This window comes from Ovis aries, chromosome 1 (assembly GCF_016772045.2).
Source record: "Ovis aries strain OAR_USU_Benz2616 breed Rambouillet chromosome 1, ARS-UI_Ramb_v3.0, whole genome shotgun sequence".
In the NCBI taxonomy this organism is placed as follows: domain Eukaryota; kingdom Metazoa; phylum Chordata; class Mammalia; order Artiodactyla; family Bovidae; genus Ovis; species Ovis aries.
In genome coordinates this window covers 186,871,440-186,887,741 of record NC_056054.1, presented here as the reverse complement: position 1 = coordinate 186,887,741, position 16,302 = coordinate 186,871,440, and the positions used below count along the sequence as shown (strand labels likewise).

Sequence of the window (16,302 nt, the reverse complement as noted above, 5' to 3'; positions counted from 1 at the left end):
GCACAGACATTAATATGTCAACAAAGATCCATCTAGTCAAAGCAATGGTTTTTCAGGTAGTCATGTATGGATGTGAGAACTGGACTATAAAGAAAGCTGAGCTCCGAAGAATTGATGCTTTTGAACTATGGTGTTGGAGAAGACTCTTGAGAGTCCTTTGGACAGCAAAGGGATCCAACCAGTCCATCCTAAAGGAAATCAGTCCTGAATATTGATTGGAAGAACTGATGCTGAAGCTGAAACTTCAATACTTTGGCCATCTGATGCGAAGTACTGACTCATTGGAAAAGACCTTGATGCTGGAAAAGATTGAAAGTGGGAAGAGAAGGGGATGACAGAGGATGAGATGATTGGATGGCATCACTGACTCAATGGACATGAGTTTGAGTCAACTCTGGGAGTTTGTGATGGACAGGGAGGCCTGACGTGCTGCAGTTCATGGGGTGGCAAAGAGTTGGCCATGACTGAGCCACTGAACTAATGCTCTTTGATGTTGACTTTTATCAACATAATATTTTTAGGATAGGTCTCCTCAGGCAAGGGAAACAAAAGTAAAGATAAACAAGTGGGATTACATCAAAGTATAATAAAAAGTTTTGCACAGTGAAGGAAACTCAGAAAAACAAAAAGGCTGTATACTGAATGGGCGATCTTTGCAAATATGTATCCCATAAAGTATTAATATCCAAGATATATGAAGAACTCATATAGGTCAACATAAAAACTGTTTAAGAAATGGACAGAGGGTATGAATAGACACTTTTCCAAATAAGACATACAAATGGTCAACAGGCAAATGAAAAGTTGCTCACCATCACTAATCCATAGTGAATTACAAGTGAAAACCCTGAGATACCACCGCACATCTGTCAGCATGACTTATCAAAATAGACATCAAATAATAAATGTGTCAAGGATGTGGAGAAAAGGAAAACCTTGTTCACTTTTGATGGGAAAATAAATTGGTACAGCCACTATGGGGGAACAGTATGGTAAACAGTATGGCAATTCTTCAAAAAATTAAAAACAGAAGCGCCATATGATCCAGCAGTTCTACCGTTGGGTGTTTGTCTGAAGAAAACAAAAACACTAATTTGAAAAAGATATGTGCACACCTAGGTTTATTAATGCAGCATTACTTACAATAGCTAAGATATGGAAACAACCTGAGTGCCCATCAGTAGAAGAATGGTGTATTTATATACAGTGAAATATTCAGCCATAAGAAAGAAGGAAATTCTGCCATTTGCTACAACATGGATGGACCTGGAGATTAGGACAGAGAAAGACAAATACAGTATGATTTCATTTATATATGTAATCTAAAAAAAGAACAAACAGTAGTTTGACATTAATAAAATTGAATTTAATATATGACCCAACACTTTTATTCCTAGGTATATACCCTATAGAAATTTATGCACATTTGTACCAAAAAACATAACCAAGAATATTGTGAGCACTATTTGAAATTAATAGTATATGTCTTTTAACATAATTTTTATTTGTTTTTTGCAGCCAGGCAGATTTAGCCATTCCTTTGTCTAATGCCATACAGATTGTTGGCATGAGTGCTACTCTTCCAAATTTGGAGCTTGTGGCTTCCTGGTTGAATGCTGAACTCTACCACACTGACTTTCGTCCTGTACCACTGCTGGAATCCATAAAAATTGGAAATTCAATTTATGACTCTTCAATGAAGCTTGTGAGGGAATTTCAACCCACGCTGCAAGTGAAGGTAAGTCATTTGTTGTTCAGCTGCTAAGTCGTGTCCAGCTCTTCGCAACCCCATGGACTGCAGCATGCCAGGCTTCCCTGTCCTTCACTGTCTCCCATAGTTTGCTCAAGTTCATGTCCATTGAGTTGGTGATGCCATCCAACCATCTCATTCTGTGTTGCCCTTCTCCTGCCCTCCATGTTTCCCATCATCAGGGTCTTTTCCAGTGGATCAGCTCTTTGCCTCAGGTGGCTGATGCATTGGAGCTTCAGCGTCAGTCCTTCCAATGAATATTCAGAGGTGATATCCTTTAGAATTGACTGGTTTGATCTCCTTGCAGTCCAAGGTTCTCTCCAGAGTCTTCTCCAGCACCATAGTTCAAAAGCATCATTTCTTCGGTGCTCAGCCTTCTTTATGGTCCAACTCTCACGTGTGTACATGACTACTGGAAAAATCATAGCTTTGACTAGATAGGCAAAATGATGTCTCTGCTTTTTGTTTTTGTTAAGTTTTTTTATTGAAGGATAATTGCTTTACAGAATTTGGTTGTTTTCTGTCAAACCTCAACATGAATCAGCCATTGGTATACATATATCCCCTCCCTCTTGAATCTCCCTCCCATCTCCCTCCCCGTCCCACCCCTCTAGGTTGATACACTGTCTAGATTTGTAATAGCTTTTCTACCAAAGAGCAAGCATCTTTTAATTTCATATCTGTGGTCACTGTCCACAGTAATTTTTTACCACCTGTATTGTTGTTTTTGATTGCATTTCCTAGCGTGTTGTTAACAATTTTTGAGTTAGGCTGGGGGTTGCAAAGTAGCTGGATGTGCATTACATATCCTTTAGAAGGATTCCTGTTGTTAACCTAGTTGGTTTCATGAAAGAATTGGTGGTGTTGGTGAGAGAGGAAATGTAGTCTTCAATTTAAATGTAATCATTTCCTGTAAGTGTAAGTAATAAAATTTTATAGAGTTTTCTTTTTAGCTGGGAAAGATTTTCTTATGGCTTTGTTTACATTAATGTGGAAAACTGACTTTTTATTAAGTGATACATGTACAATATGTGCCCTTCTTGGTTGCTTCAGTCATGTTTGACTCTTTGTGACCCCATGTATATGATAGTGGGAAAAACATTTTTTGGGGTCAGAAAGACCTATTTCTGATACCTTATATAGGGATACTTGATGTGGCTGTGATAATAGTTGAATTACATAACTTCTCCATAGTATCTTCATCTATAAAATGGATATAATATTTGTCTTTAGTGTTTTAAGGATGAAATTTGATTTTTAAAAATTGCCTAGCATCTAGAAAGTGGTTGATAAATACACTTTAAAACATTTAATTTAGAGTATTTTTCTAGGGCTGATTCTTCAGTCCTGAAGTTAAAGGACTGAATCTGGTATGAGGCATCTATTTTTAATGTAGATCTGTGCCTCTGAATACTGAAATAGTTAAGGGTAAGTTTAGAACTGGAAATAGGACTAAATTCATGTGTTTTAGTACACTCATAGGTGTATTTGTAGCTTCTGCATGCTTGGTATGGAATCGTACTTAGTTGCTTTGCTCTGTACTCCCAAATTTCATTTGACTGTGCCTTGGTTACCTCAATAAATATATCAGTAAACAAAGTCATTTACTCTCCTGTCAGTCTTCTTCTATTACCATGTCTCTGCCTCCACCCTGTTTAAATCAGTTTCAACTCTTAACTGGATCCATGCTTAAATCAAAAGCTAATCATCTATTTAAAATGAACATCAGAGCATCTAACCATTCTCAAAAATTTGTGATGGTTCCCATTTCATGTGGAATGAATGCCAGCATCTTTAAAGTAGCCTACAAGCCATATATGATGTCCCACTCCTTTACCCTGACTTCAGTTTCTATATTCTTTACTTCCTCCATAGCCTCTGTGCTATTCTGTATAATATGCCAAGAAATCTCCCACCTCAGATTCTCTTTATGTGGAATACTTTCCTCTCTAGGCATCAGTAGGGTTTACTCTTTGACCTTTGGACCTTTACTCAAATGTCACTTTCTCATTCTCAAATGTTCTCTCATTCCTGGTTTCTTTTTTCCCTGTTTTATTCTCTCCTTTGCACTTTGAGCCTATTTTGTGTTTTGCTTATTTTGTTTTTATCTATTTCTTCCTACTAGAGTAGACACATTCTGAGGGCAGAGCTTTTTTTCTGCTTTATTCTCCATCCCAAGGCCTTGAATAATATACGTACGTGCTAAGTTTCTTCAGTATTGTCTAACTCTCGTGTGATCCCATGGACTGTAGCCTGCCAGGCTCCCCTATCATGGGATTCTCCAGGCAAGAATAGTGGAGCGGGTTGTCATTCCCTTCTCCAGACGATCTTCCTGATCCAGGGATCTAACCTGTGCTTCTTCCGTCTCCTGCATTGGCATTCTGGTTCTTTACCACTAGTGCCACCTGGAAAGCCCATGGTAATGTATGAAGTGAAGTGAAGTGAAGTTGCTCAGTCGTGTCCAACTCTTTGCGACCCCATGGACTGTAGCCTTCCAGGCTCCTCTGTCCATGGGATTTTCCAGGCAGTATACTGGAGTGGATTGCCATTTCCTTCTCCAGGGGATCTTCCCAACCCAGGGATTGAACCCGGGTCTCTCACATTGTAGACAGACGCTTTACCATCTGAACCACCAGGGAAGTCCATGATACTATATGGCACCCAGTAAATAATTACTTAATGAGTGAATGTATTGATGAATTAATCTAGTTACACACACTGACCTTCCAGTTTTGGTCACCACTGGAGTGTTTACAAATGCTGTTTGTTCTGTTTGAAATGTGTTCCCTGTTCCTCAGTTACCTTTTATTAAGATAATGTTTTTCCTTCACATCTCATCAGTTTCTCAGGGAGGCTTCTTTTTTTCTTCCAGATCGCTCAGATTTACGTTAAATGTAAGGCTTCAAAACACCACAAAATTCTCTTCGATAGTACATGTTATGATTGTATTTTACTTTTGTTTGTTTAGTACTTTATTGTTTCCCCACTGAGACCCAAACTCCTGTTACCTTTGGGTTGGAGGTCAGTAAATATTAGTTGAATGAATATAAAAGATTCCCTACTCACCTTGCATCATAAAGAGGTTTATTTTCTCTTCTCTTTTTTGTATTTTCTTTGTTTTATTACTGAATTTGTAACTGATTTTTATCATGCTTTGGAGTAGAAAAACCTTGCCATTGAAGCAAAATGAATGACTTTAAACTGATGTGAAAATGTTTTGAAAGTATCACTGGAATGGCTACTTCTCTTTCTTTTTTAGGGAGATGAGGATCACGTGGTTAGTTTATGTTATGAGACCATTCGTGATAACCATTCAGTATTACTTTTCTGTCCATCGAAGAAATGGTGTGAGAAGCTGGCAGATATCATTGCCCGTGAGTTTTACAGTCTGCACCATCAAGCTGAGGGTAAGTTAGTGATGGAAAGGAAAGGAAGTGATGAAAGGAAAGCCTCCATTCTTAGGACATTTGCTTGAAATTAATGTTAATAATTATATTAGCAAAGCATGGTTCTTCTCATCATTGCCACCACCTGGATGGATTCTTTGTAAAAGTATGTTTTTGTGACTAATCATCTCCTTATCCTCCTTATAGATAATATGTATACACATTCAGACTAACTAATCTTCAGAATTTCAGTATATTGGATTTATAGGGGTATATACTAATGTTCTTCATTTAGGATCCATGGGCTTTGAGAAGTTGACTTCAAAGCCCCCTAAATTGTATAAGAGACTTCACGTACACACATTTTTGTCTGGGGAAAGTAGTCATATCTTTTTTATATTTCTAAGCTTTTACTCTGCAGAGAGTCATGCATACATACACACACTATACACATGTAGTTTAAAATCAACTTTATTGAGGTATAATTTGTCTAGAATAAAATGCACCCACTTGAAGTGGAACTTAATGAATTTTAACAAATGTGTTCACCTGTTGAACTCCTCACTGTGATCAACACATAGACCATTTCTGTCACTCCAAAATGTTCTTTTTTGCTTTCTATCTCCTCCCTGTATCCCCAGCTTCAGGCAACCAGTCATATATTTTCTGTCACTCTAGATTAATTGTGCCTTTTCTAAGAATTTCATATAGTAAATGAAGTCATATTATGTGTATGTGTCTTTTGTGTCTGGCTTCTTTCACTCAGCATGATATTTTTAAGATTCATCCAGATTGTTACTTTTATCAACTCATTTCTTTTTTATTGCTGAGTATTGATCTATGTGTATTGCTGTAACCGTTAGTGTATATTTTTACTCACTCTGGGGTGAGTAGTGTTCCCTCACCACACTAGATTGTGGGCCCTTGGGATCAAAGATAAGTGCAGGGAAGACAGGGACAGTTCTGGCTACAGAACTTTAGGATGTTTTATGACTTTGTTATGTTGGTGGCATCTTGAGGATAGGTAATGGATATCTCAAGCCTAGCTTCAATTAGTAAACTTTGCATGTAGTTTTATTAGTAGACTTTGGTCCAATATTATAACATCTCTTTTAGTTCTCTCTTAATCAATGCTTTCTTACTATGCCAGCTTATATTTTTTTGTGGCAACTATGATAACTTACATTCCTTAATGACCAGAAACATTATTTATATTTTCTTTGCATGAGCTTCTCATGATTTATAGCAGTGGTTTCCAAATCCTAGGGCTTGAACTGGAGTCCAGGCTGTGATGAACTTTTCACCAGAAAAGTAAAGACAAGGTAGCACATTGTTCATAAAGATGACGTTTAAATTTTGAAATTATCCATACTAATTTTTTTATGTTAAAATTACTTTTCTTTTTAAATAAGGAACAAAGATAATTTTAAAAGAATTTAAATTGTTTTTAGAGAAGTAAAGAATTGGCAACCATCTGTGGTCCTCAGAATTTTAGGAGAAGTTTACCAAAAAGATTTAAAAATATATAAAATATAAGATATATTCTATGAGAAAGTTTACTAGTTCAGAAATCCAAAGTCTAAGTTATTTTTAAAGAAAATATAGTTCTTGCATCTAAAAATCTTCTGGGGAAGTTAAACATAGAGGCAAAAAACAGAGGGTAATGTATGATTAACTACCACATTGGTGCCAAAAAGGCTTGAAGAACTGTCACACAGAACTAAGCTCCTATGTGATTCTGACACTGCTGGTTTGGTGGGGGCACACATTGAGCAAGGATGTATTTTAGGCTCTGAGTGATGGTATTTGTAATTTTCTCCTTTCATCTGGTTCTTTTGATCTCCTCCTGTGGGCTTGATCTGAACCCAACAGTGTTTCCTAAACTTTGGTGCACATTAGAATTGCCTAGGGAGATTTATGTCCAGGTTGCGTCACATCATGGAATCTAGGGGAGAGAGCCAGACATCAGTATTTTAAAAATATATCCAGGTGATTAATAAGTAGTTTCAGAACCATTGCCTTCTGTCATGACTCAGGCAGATAGCAGTAAAAGAGGTCCAAGGGGAGGTGAACAGTGTTGACAGTTTTTTTGTGACAGGATTGGTAAGATCATCTGAATTTCCACCAGTGATGCTGGAACAAAAGGGCCTCCTAGAAGTGATGGATCAGTTAAAACGTTCACCTTCAGGATTGGACTCTGTACTACAAAAAACTGTGCCATGGGGAGTAGCATTTCATCATGCAGGTATCCGTATATTTAATATGTTATTATGAAGCCTCCTCCAAAAATACTTAAATTTTCTTTATTTTTATGTTTGATTTGCATTTGATTTCTCATTAACCACACATAATACTCTTAAATTTCCTTTTAAAACATTGTGGATTAAGATTAAACAGGAATAAAACACTTGCAGGATTATTTACTTATCTGTATGGTATATAAGTACTAGATACAAACTTTTTTGGTACTACTGAGGATGTGAATTCTAAAGTGATTATATTTCTATACTTTGTTTCCTTAGAACTTAGGTTGAAGTGGTACTTGCTATCCTAATTTTATGCCACTCTGAATATTTCCTTTTATATCTAGGGGTATTTGTAATATTCTTACAAATACATCAAAATCGAATTAATTTTAGAATTTGTCATATTGTATTTTGAAATAGTTACAAATGTTTAAAACTTCATACCTAGATGTCAAAATTGCAAGGATCATGACAGTCAGTGAGTTAAATAACTTCTTTTAGGGAGTGATCTGTCCATGTTGATATGTGCTAAGGATATGATTAAGAATACATAGTTTCTACGATTAGGAACTTAACCTTTTTAGTCTACTTAAAAATTTTATCATGCTATATAAAAATAAAAAAATATATATCTACATACAAACACATGAAAATATTTTCATTGTATATAAACTATAATGCATGCTAATAAAGTGAATATTGGTGGACCCACCACTGAATTTACAAACTGCTGCTGCTGCTAAGTCGCTTCAGTCATGTCCGACTCTGTGAGACCCCATAGACAGCGGCCCATCAGGCTCCGCCGTCCCTGGGATTCTCCAGGCAAGAACACAGGAGTGGGCTGCCATTTCCTTCTTCAGTGCATGAAAGTGAAAAGTGAAAGTGAAGTCACTCAGTCATCTCCGACTCTTAGCGACCCCATGGACTACAGCCTACCAGGTGCCTTCATCCATGGGATTTTCCAGGCAAGAGTACTGGAGTGGGTTGCCATTGCCTTCTCTGAATTTACAAACTAAGAACCCCAATTCTCTTGACTTTTTAAAAAAATGAAAATAAAAATAAGCAAGATAAGTGTATATTCTGTTTTTCATTTACTCATGTATTTGTCCTTCAGATATTTATTTATGTGCCATAAATAAATGTGTTGGACCACTGTGTTGGATACACCATCAGATACTGTCTTGAGTAAAGCATGTCTGTACCTTCAGGGTGTTCTTTTCTAGAGCAGGTTTCAGCCAACTACAGTCTGCTAGTCAAATCCAGCTGTTTTTGTAAATAAAGTTTTATTGGAATACAGTCTTACCCATTTGTTTTACGGCTGTTCCATGTGACAGTGGCAGAGTTGAGTAGTTGCAACAGAGATCATCTATCCTGCAAAAATCTAAAATGTTTACAGATAAATTTGACAGCCCCTGGTCTAGGAGATAGAACTGTACTAGGATTGGCAGACTGTGATTACTTCTTTATTTACAGTCATAACAGTAGCTTAAAAAAATCTTTACAAGGTTGTATTAGATTCTCAGATCAATTTGTAAGTGATCAAGTGTACTGTTTTCCTCATATGTTTATAAATATATGTGATTATAATTTCTTTTTTTTAGGTCTTACTTTTGAGGAGAGAGATATCATTGAAGGAGCCTTCCGTCAAGGTCAGATTCGAGTCTTGGCAGCAACTTCTACTCTGTCATCTGGTGTGAATTTACCGGCACGTCGTGTAATCATTCGCACTCCAATTTTCAGTGGTAGACTTCTAGATATTCTTACTTATAAGCAGATGGTTGGTCGTGCTGGCAGGAAAGGCGTAGACACAGTAGGTAAGTGAGTTTGAATTTTATGATAGTGTTGCTGAAGGATAGTGTCAGTCTACTTGAAATTGAATAGCAACCTATTTCTCATCATGTTATATTTCTTGTTATCCAAAATTAAAGGTCATCCTTTTGGATATAGAGTATAACTTAAAATCTTCATATCATCAACTATTGGTTTTTCTAGTAATGTAAAAAAATCTTCGTTAGAAGGTTTTCTTTTGTGTTATATACAGTGAAATGATTCAGTATTATGTTTATCAGATGGCATCACATTAGCTGGAAGATGACCTTTAATTTCCAGTACCATCTGCTATTTTGTGCTAATGAAGGGATTGATTTTTTTTTGGTTATTAATTCTTTTTAGGTGTCTGGTATTAGAGTTTAACTAGGGATTCTGAGAACTGGGAAGTACTCTCTCACACTTTTGAAATAGGAACTTCATGTACCCTCTTTCTCTTTCTAAATTGGTACTACTCTGAAAACACATTTTCAATTTTTTTTATCAGCAAGTAGTGATAATATTGCCAGCAGTGTAAATAAAACTTAATTCCTTAAGTAGTAGGGAAAAGAGTTGTTTAAATATCAAGACGGCAGCAAATATTCATGCCTGCTATATTATTCTGGGTATGACTTAATTGTTGAGTCTTCTAATATTTAAGAACTTTGAGAGGAATGTTCTCTGTCACACTTTCTTTTAGTTTGTTTTTTCCATGTTCAAGCAATAGCATTTCTATTTTGTGGTATAAGATGGCTACTGCGGTCTCTGTTATCACATCTGTATTTCAGCCATTAGGATGGAAAGATGAGGAAATAAACGGACACATCCTGCCCTTTAAGGGCACTTCCCAGAAGTTACACATAGTATTTGTTCTTACATACAATTGGCCAGAACGTAGTCATGTTTATATTCCCCAGCTACAGAGAAGCTGATGAATATAATCTAGCTGAGTGGTCATCAGTTCAGCTAACATTTAGGGGTTTTATTAAAGGAAGAATGAAGAAGTGAAGTGAAGTCACTCAGTTGTGTTCTACTCTTTGCGACCCCATAGACTGTAGCTTACAAGGCTCCTCTGTCCATGGAATTTTCCAGGCAGGAGTACTGGAGTGGGTTGCCATATCCTTCTCTAGGGGATCTTCCCAACCCAGGGATCAAACCTGGGTCTCCTGCATTGCAGGCACACTTTACCATCTGAGCCACCAGGGAAGCCCAAAGGAAGAATGAGAGAATGGCTATTAGGGTGAACTATCAGTCTCAGTCCTAGTAGCAAATGATTTATCTATCTATAATCCCTGAGGGCAATTGGTCTTTTAATCAAAGTTTGTTGATTAAAAAAGCCTTGTGACTCATTGATTTCTATTACTATAGTCATCAGAGAAGTTTATCCTGCTTCTGTCTCTTACTTTAGCTACAAAATATGCACATTTGACCTAAATCAAATCCCTTACGTTATACAGTAGAAGTGACAAATAGATTCCAAGGATTAGATCTGATAGAGTGCGTGAAGAGCTATGGATGGAGGTTTGTGACATTGTACAGGAGGCAGTGATCAGGACCATCCCCAAGAAAGGGAAGTACAAAAAGGCAAAATGGTTATTTGAGGAGGCCTTACAAATAGCTGAGAAAAGAAGTGAAGTGAAAGGCAAAGGAGAAAAGGAAAGATAAACCCATTTGAATGCAGAGTTCCAAAGAATAGCAAGGAGAGAAAAGAAAGCCTTCCTTAGTGATCAATGCAAAAAAATAGAGGGAAACAGTAGAATTGGAAAGACTAGAAATCTCTTCAAGGAAGTTAGAGATAGCAAGGGAACACTTCCCATGCAAAGATGGGCACAATAAAGGACAGAAATGTATGGACCTAACAGAAACAGAAGAGTTTAAGAAGAGGTGGCAAGAGTACACAGAACTATACAAAAAAGATCTTCATGACCCAGATAATCATGATGGTGTGATCACTCACCTAGAGCCAGACATCCTAGAATGCAAAGAAAAGTTGGCTTTAGGAGCATCACTATGAACAAAGCTAGTGGAGGTGATGGAATTCCAGTTGGACTATTTCAAATCCTAAAAGATGATGCTGTGAAAGTGCTGCACTCAATGTGCCAGCAAATTTGGAAAACTCAGCAGTGGCCATAGGACTGGAAAAGGTCCATTTTCATTCCAAGCCCAAAGAAAGGCAATGCCAAAGAATGCTCAAACTACTGCACAATTGCACTCATCTCACACGCTAACAAATTAATGCTCAAAATTCTTCAAGCCAGGCTTCAACAGTATGTGAACCGTGAGCTTCCAGATGTTCAAGATGGATTTAGAAAAGGCAGAGGAACCAGAGATCAAATTGCCAACATCCGCTGGATCATCGAAAAAGCAAGAGAGTTCCAGAAAAACATCTGCTTTATATGCCAAAGCCTTTGACTGTGTGGATCACAATAAACTGTGTAAAGTTCTTAAAGAGGTGGGAATACCAGACCACCTGACCTGCCTCCTGAGATATCTGTATGCAGGTCAAGAAAAAACAGTTAGAACTGGACGTGGAACAACAGACTGGATCCAAATTGGGGAAGGAATACATCAAGGCTGTATATTGTCACCCTGCTTATTTCACTTATTTACAGAGTACATCATGAGAACCACTGGGCTGAATGAAGCACAAGCTGGAATCAAGATTGTTAGGATAAATAGCAATAACCTCAGATATGCATATGACACCACCTTAATGGCAGAAAGCGAAGAAGAACTAAAGAGCCTCTTGATGAAAGTGAAAGGAGAGTGAAAAAGTTGGCTTAAAGCTCAACATTCAGAAAACGAAGATCATGGCATCTGGTCCCATCACTTCATGGGAAGTAGATGGGGAAACAGTGGAAACAGTGTCAGACTTTATTTTTTTGGGCTCCCAAATCACTGCAGATGGTAACTGCAGCCATGAAATTAAAAGACGCTTACTCCTTGGAAGAAAAGTTATGACCAACCTAGATAGCATATTCAAAAGCAGAGACATTACTTTGCCAACAAAGGTCCGTCTAGTCAAGGCTGTGGTTTTTCCGGTAGTCATGTATGGATGTGAGAGTTGGACTGTGAAGAAAGCTGAGCGCCGAAGAATTGATGCTTTTGAACTGTGGCGTTGGAGAAGACTCTTGAGAGTCCCTTGGACTGCAAGGAGATCCAACCAGTCGATTCTGAAGGAGATCAGCCCTGGGATTTCTTTGGACGGAATGATGCTAAAGCTGAAACTCCAGTACTTTGGCCACCTCATGTGAAGAGCTGACTCATTGAAAAAGACTCTGATGCTGGGAGGGATTGGGGGCAGGAGGAGAAGGGGATGACAGAGGATGAGATGGCTGGATGGCATCACTGACTCAATGGACATGAGTCTGAGTGAACTCCGGGAGTTGGTGATGGACAGGGAGGCCTGGCATGCTGCGATTCATGGGGTTGCAAAGAGTCGGACACGACTGAGCGACTGAACTGAACTGAACTGAATGTTTTTTGTAATTATATTTGGGATAAATAACCGATGGTTATCAAGTTTATAGTTCTTACATTTTTCCTTCTTGATTCTCAGTTTGGCAATCAGTGTTGGGAAAGCATCATCTATATTTTCTCTCTGCCTAGATGGTTAGAATAGTCTACCACAATCTACTTTTATTTTTATTGTTCTGTAATGCAAGTGGCCTTCATTTTACCTCTTGAACATCTTATTTACTGCTTCCTTTCCTCTACTATTGAATTCATTTGGGAAAAAAAGGGTTTTTTCTAGTCTTAATTGTTATAGTAAGTGTTTATGTTTTTATAAATTGTATATTTGAATATGTTTTTAATTAATAAGTGCTTTGATATATTTTTGTTCATTTGACTGTCTCAGTAGCCTAAAGCATTTAAATTAGTTTTATATTGTGATTTTTAGGTATCCAGTAGTATTTTTGATTTTGTATTATCATCATGTATAACTGTTAATGGAGCTTAGGTTTGGCTACTCACTGCACGATAGGCCAGTAAGTCTCAAGTGACAAGGTGTGAGTCAAGGAAACTGATCTTATTTGAAACCAGCTAACTGTGAAGGAGAAGAATGTGAACTAGTGTCCTTAAAAACGATCTTAGTATCTTGGTGCAGGCAAAGGGCTTTTTAAAGTCAGTGTGAGGAAAGAGGCTTCAGGGTGAATTAGCAGCTTGTGCACAGTTTTCAGACTGGTTAGCATCAAGGTGAAGTTGCAAGCATCACCAATTTTCTGGGTTCATCTGGTTGGGGTCTATTTACTTGTAGTCAGCAGTTTTTATCTGGGAGTCTGCTTCTTATAAAACAGCTTAGGAATATGTGTCAGACCTTTTATCTATACCTTTCAAGGAACTGAGAGTTCAGTGACTCTGCTTTGTAGCTGGTTTATTACTCTAAATTGTTAGCAGTTTTCCAGTCCAACAGTTATTCTTTGTTTCTATGTCTTCACGTTTATTAATCGTTAACTCTTCAGCCAGCCTTTTGAGACTCATGGGAGGCCTGAGAGACTGAAGACCTATGTACTCAGCTGTGTCCACCTCTTTGTGGCCCCCATGGACTCTAGCCTGCCAGGCTCCTCTATCCATGGAATTTTCCAGGCAAGAATACTATAGTGGGGTGCCATTCCCTTCTCCAGGGGATCTTCTGACCCAGGGATTGCACCTGTGTCTCTTGTGTCTCCTGCGTTGGCAGGCAGATTCTTTACCACTAGCAGCACCTGGGAAGACTAAAGCAAAAGCTTTTTATTTCAAAGGACAGGGACACAGGAGATGGTATGCAGTTTCATAACTAGTAATAATTTGTACATACATTTTCCTTTGTAGTTTTCAGAATATCTATTACTATTACATACTTAATTATTCAATGATAATAGTTAGTACTGTATGGAAGGAAAAAAAAACTTTTACGCTCTTAGGTTCTATGCCTTGTGCTTGCAAATTAAACTCACGAATTACAGAGTAACAGGAAAAAAAGCCATACATATTTGAGTCAGTGTTTAATTTTTTACATATATGTTATCCTCAATTGAAATAAAAACCAAAGAAGCAGTTAGATGCTGGGGGTTTATGTATCCTTTTAACAGAGATTGATAAATTGTAGAGAAGTGACAAGACAAAGGAAAGGGGGTTGGTCATAATTAAAAAAGACGTGTACCCCAGTGCTCAGTGCAGCACTATTTATAATAGCGAGGATATGTAAGCAACCTGGATGTCTATCAAGAGATGAATGGATAAAGAAGTTGTGGTACTTGTATACAATGAAATATTACTCAGCCGTAAAAGGAATGCGTTTGAGTCAGTTCTAATGAGGTGAATGAACCTAGAGCCTTCAATGCAGATTGAACCTTCAATACCAGTTGAAGTTAAGTCACAGAAAAAATGTTGTGTATTAATATGTATATATGGACTCTAGAAAAATGGTCTAGATTTTGGTCTAAATTGATGAACCTGTTTGCAGGGCAGCAATAGAAATGCAGACATAGAGAACAGACTCGTGGACACAGTAGGGGAAAGAGAGGGTGGGATGAATTGAGAGAGTAGCGATGAGACATATACATCACCATATGTAAAATACATAGTCTGCGGGAATTTGCTGTATGACGCAAGGAGCTCAAACCTGGTGCTCTGGGACAACCTAGAGGGATGAGGTGGTGTTGAAGGTGGAAGTGGGATTCAACAAAAGAAAAGAGGTTTGGGCTTCTAGGGCATGGTACATTGTGGAAGGGTAGGTATGTGCTGGAAATTAGTGCAAGTTAAGCTTTATATAGTAAGGTCTGTGCACACCTGTGTCAGTGCTGAATTTTTGTCTACAGTGATAAGAATTTTTCTCCTGGTATGAGAGGCAGGAAGGGGAACACATTCACAGAAATGTTTATATCCTGCTTCTAAGAAATAGGGAGAGGGCAGAGAGCTCTGTGTTTGCTGCTTCTCAGTTGCCTTCAGGTCAAAATAATCTTTACGCTAAAGTGGCATATTTTGGTATAGCATATTGTGATCCCCTTCAATCCAAAATTCAGAAAATAAAAACATTTGTGGTAATTCTATAACAGCCACTGTCATCTGTTGTCTCTTTTTAAACAAGTAAGATAATCTAAAGTCTCTTTAGCAGATATCTTATGGAGATGTGTTGGGATTTTGCGAATGGTTTTTTTTTCTGTTATAGGTGAGAGTATCTTAGTTTGTAAAAACTCTGAGAAATCACAAGGCATAACTCTACTTCAGGGATCTCTGAAACCTGTTCGTAGCTGTTTGCAAAGACAAGAAGGAGAAGAAGTAACCTCAAGCATGATAAGAGCTATTCTGGAGGTAAAAGGGAGTTCACTAAATTACCATTCACTTTTTTGTTCATATAGTACAATGGTAGAGCTTTAGTGTGTTAAAAATTTTAGCTTTCTGTTTCTTTATGAGATTATTTATAACCTTCCCAAGTCTGAATCTGTTTTATTCTATACAGTTATTTCTTGGAGATTAATACAGCTAGTACCATATAAATCTGCTTCAGAATAGCAGATTGAAACCCAAATGACAGATGGTTCTGTTTATTTTTTAGGTGTTCTTTATTATTTTCTGAATTTTTAAAAAAAGATGAAAACAGTGGACCTTAGTTCCTCCATACAGATAATGTGTGTGTGCTTAGTTGCTTAGTTGTGTCTGACTCTTTGTGACCCCCTGGACTGTAGCCTGCCCGGCTCCTCTCTCAATGAAATTTTCCAGGCAAGAGTACTGAAGTGGGTTGCCGTTTCCTTCTCCAGGGGATCTTCCCGACCTAGGGATCAAACCTGTGACTCTCGCGTCTCCTGCATTGACAAGCAGATTCTTCACTACTAGCGCCACCTATTTATATATATATATATATGCATATGTATATTATTTAATTGTGTTGTTAGTTCCTGCATTTTAGATAGATAATGATTCACCTAATTTCCTTTGTGAGAACATGTTGGATCTACTTCAAAAAAAAAAAAAATATATATATATATATATATTTGATATGTTTGCTTTGGGTCTTAGTAGCAGCACATGGGATCTTTTGTTGAGGCACACTGACTGTCTAGTTGTGGGCTTAGTTGCTTCAGAGCATGTGGGATCTAGTTCCCTGACCATGGATCGAACCCATGTTCCTTGC

General features: G+C 37.7%; 1 protein-coding gene across 8 annotated transcripts in view; it reads left to right on the top strand.

The window, feature by feature from the left end:
• The window catches only part of POLQ (DNA polymerase theta), a 102,833-nt gene that overhangs the window by 14,897 nt on the left and 71,634 nt on the right, over window positions 1–16,302 (top strand). For 7 of the 8 annotated variants that reach the window (XR_006056162.2, XR_006056171.2, XR_006056170.2 and 4 more), the window contains 5 exons: window positions 1,519–1,738; window positions 5,010–5,157; window positions 7,235–7,381; window positions 8,984–9,196; window positions 15,340–15,482. Coding sequence is in view for 5 of the 8 variants with exons in the window: in XM_015092468.4 (XP_014947954.3) it covers window positions 1,519–1,738; window positions 5,010–5,157; window positions 7,235–7,381; window positions 8,984–9,196; window positions 15,340–15,482 (871 nt within the window). In the remaining 3 variants the exon portion in view is untranslated. The remainder of the gene's footprint in view (window positions 1–1,518; window positions 1,739–5,009; window positions 5,158–7,234; window positions 7,382–8,983; window positions 9,197–15,339; window positions 15,483–16,302) is intronic. The other variant, XM_042231980.2, reaches the window with a different exon arrangement.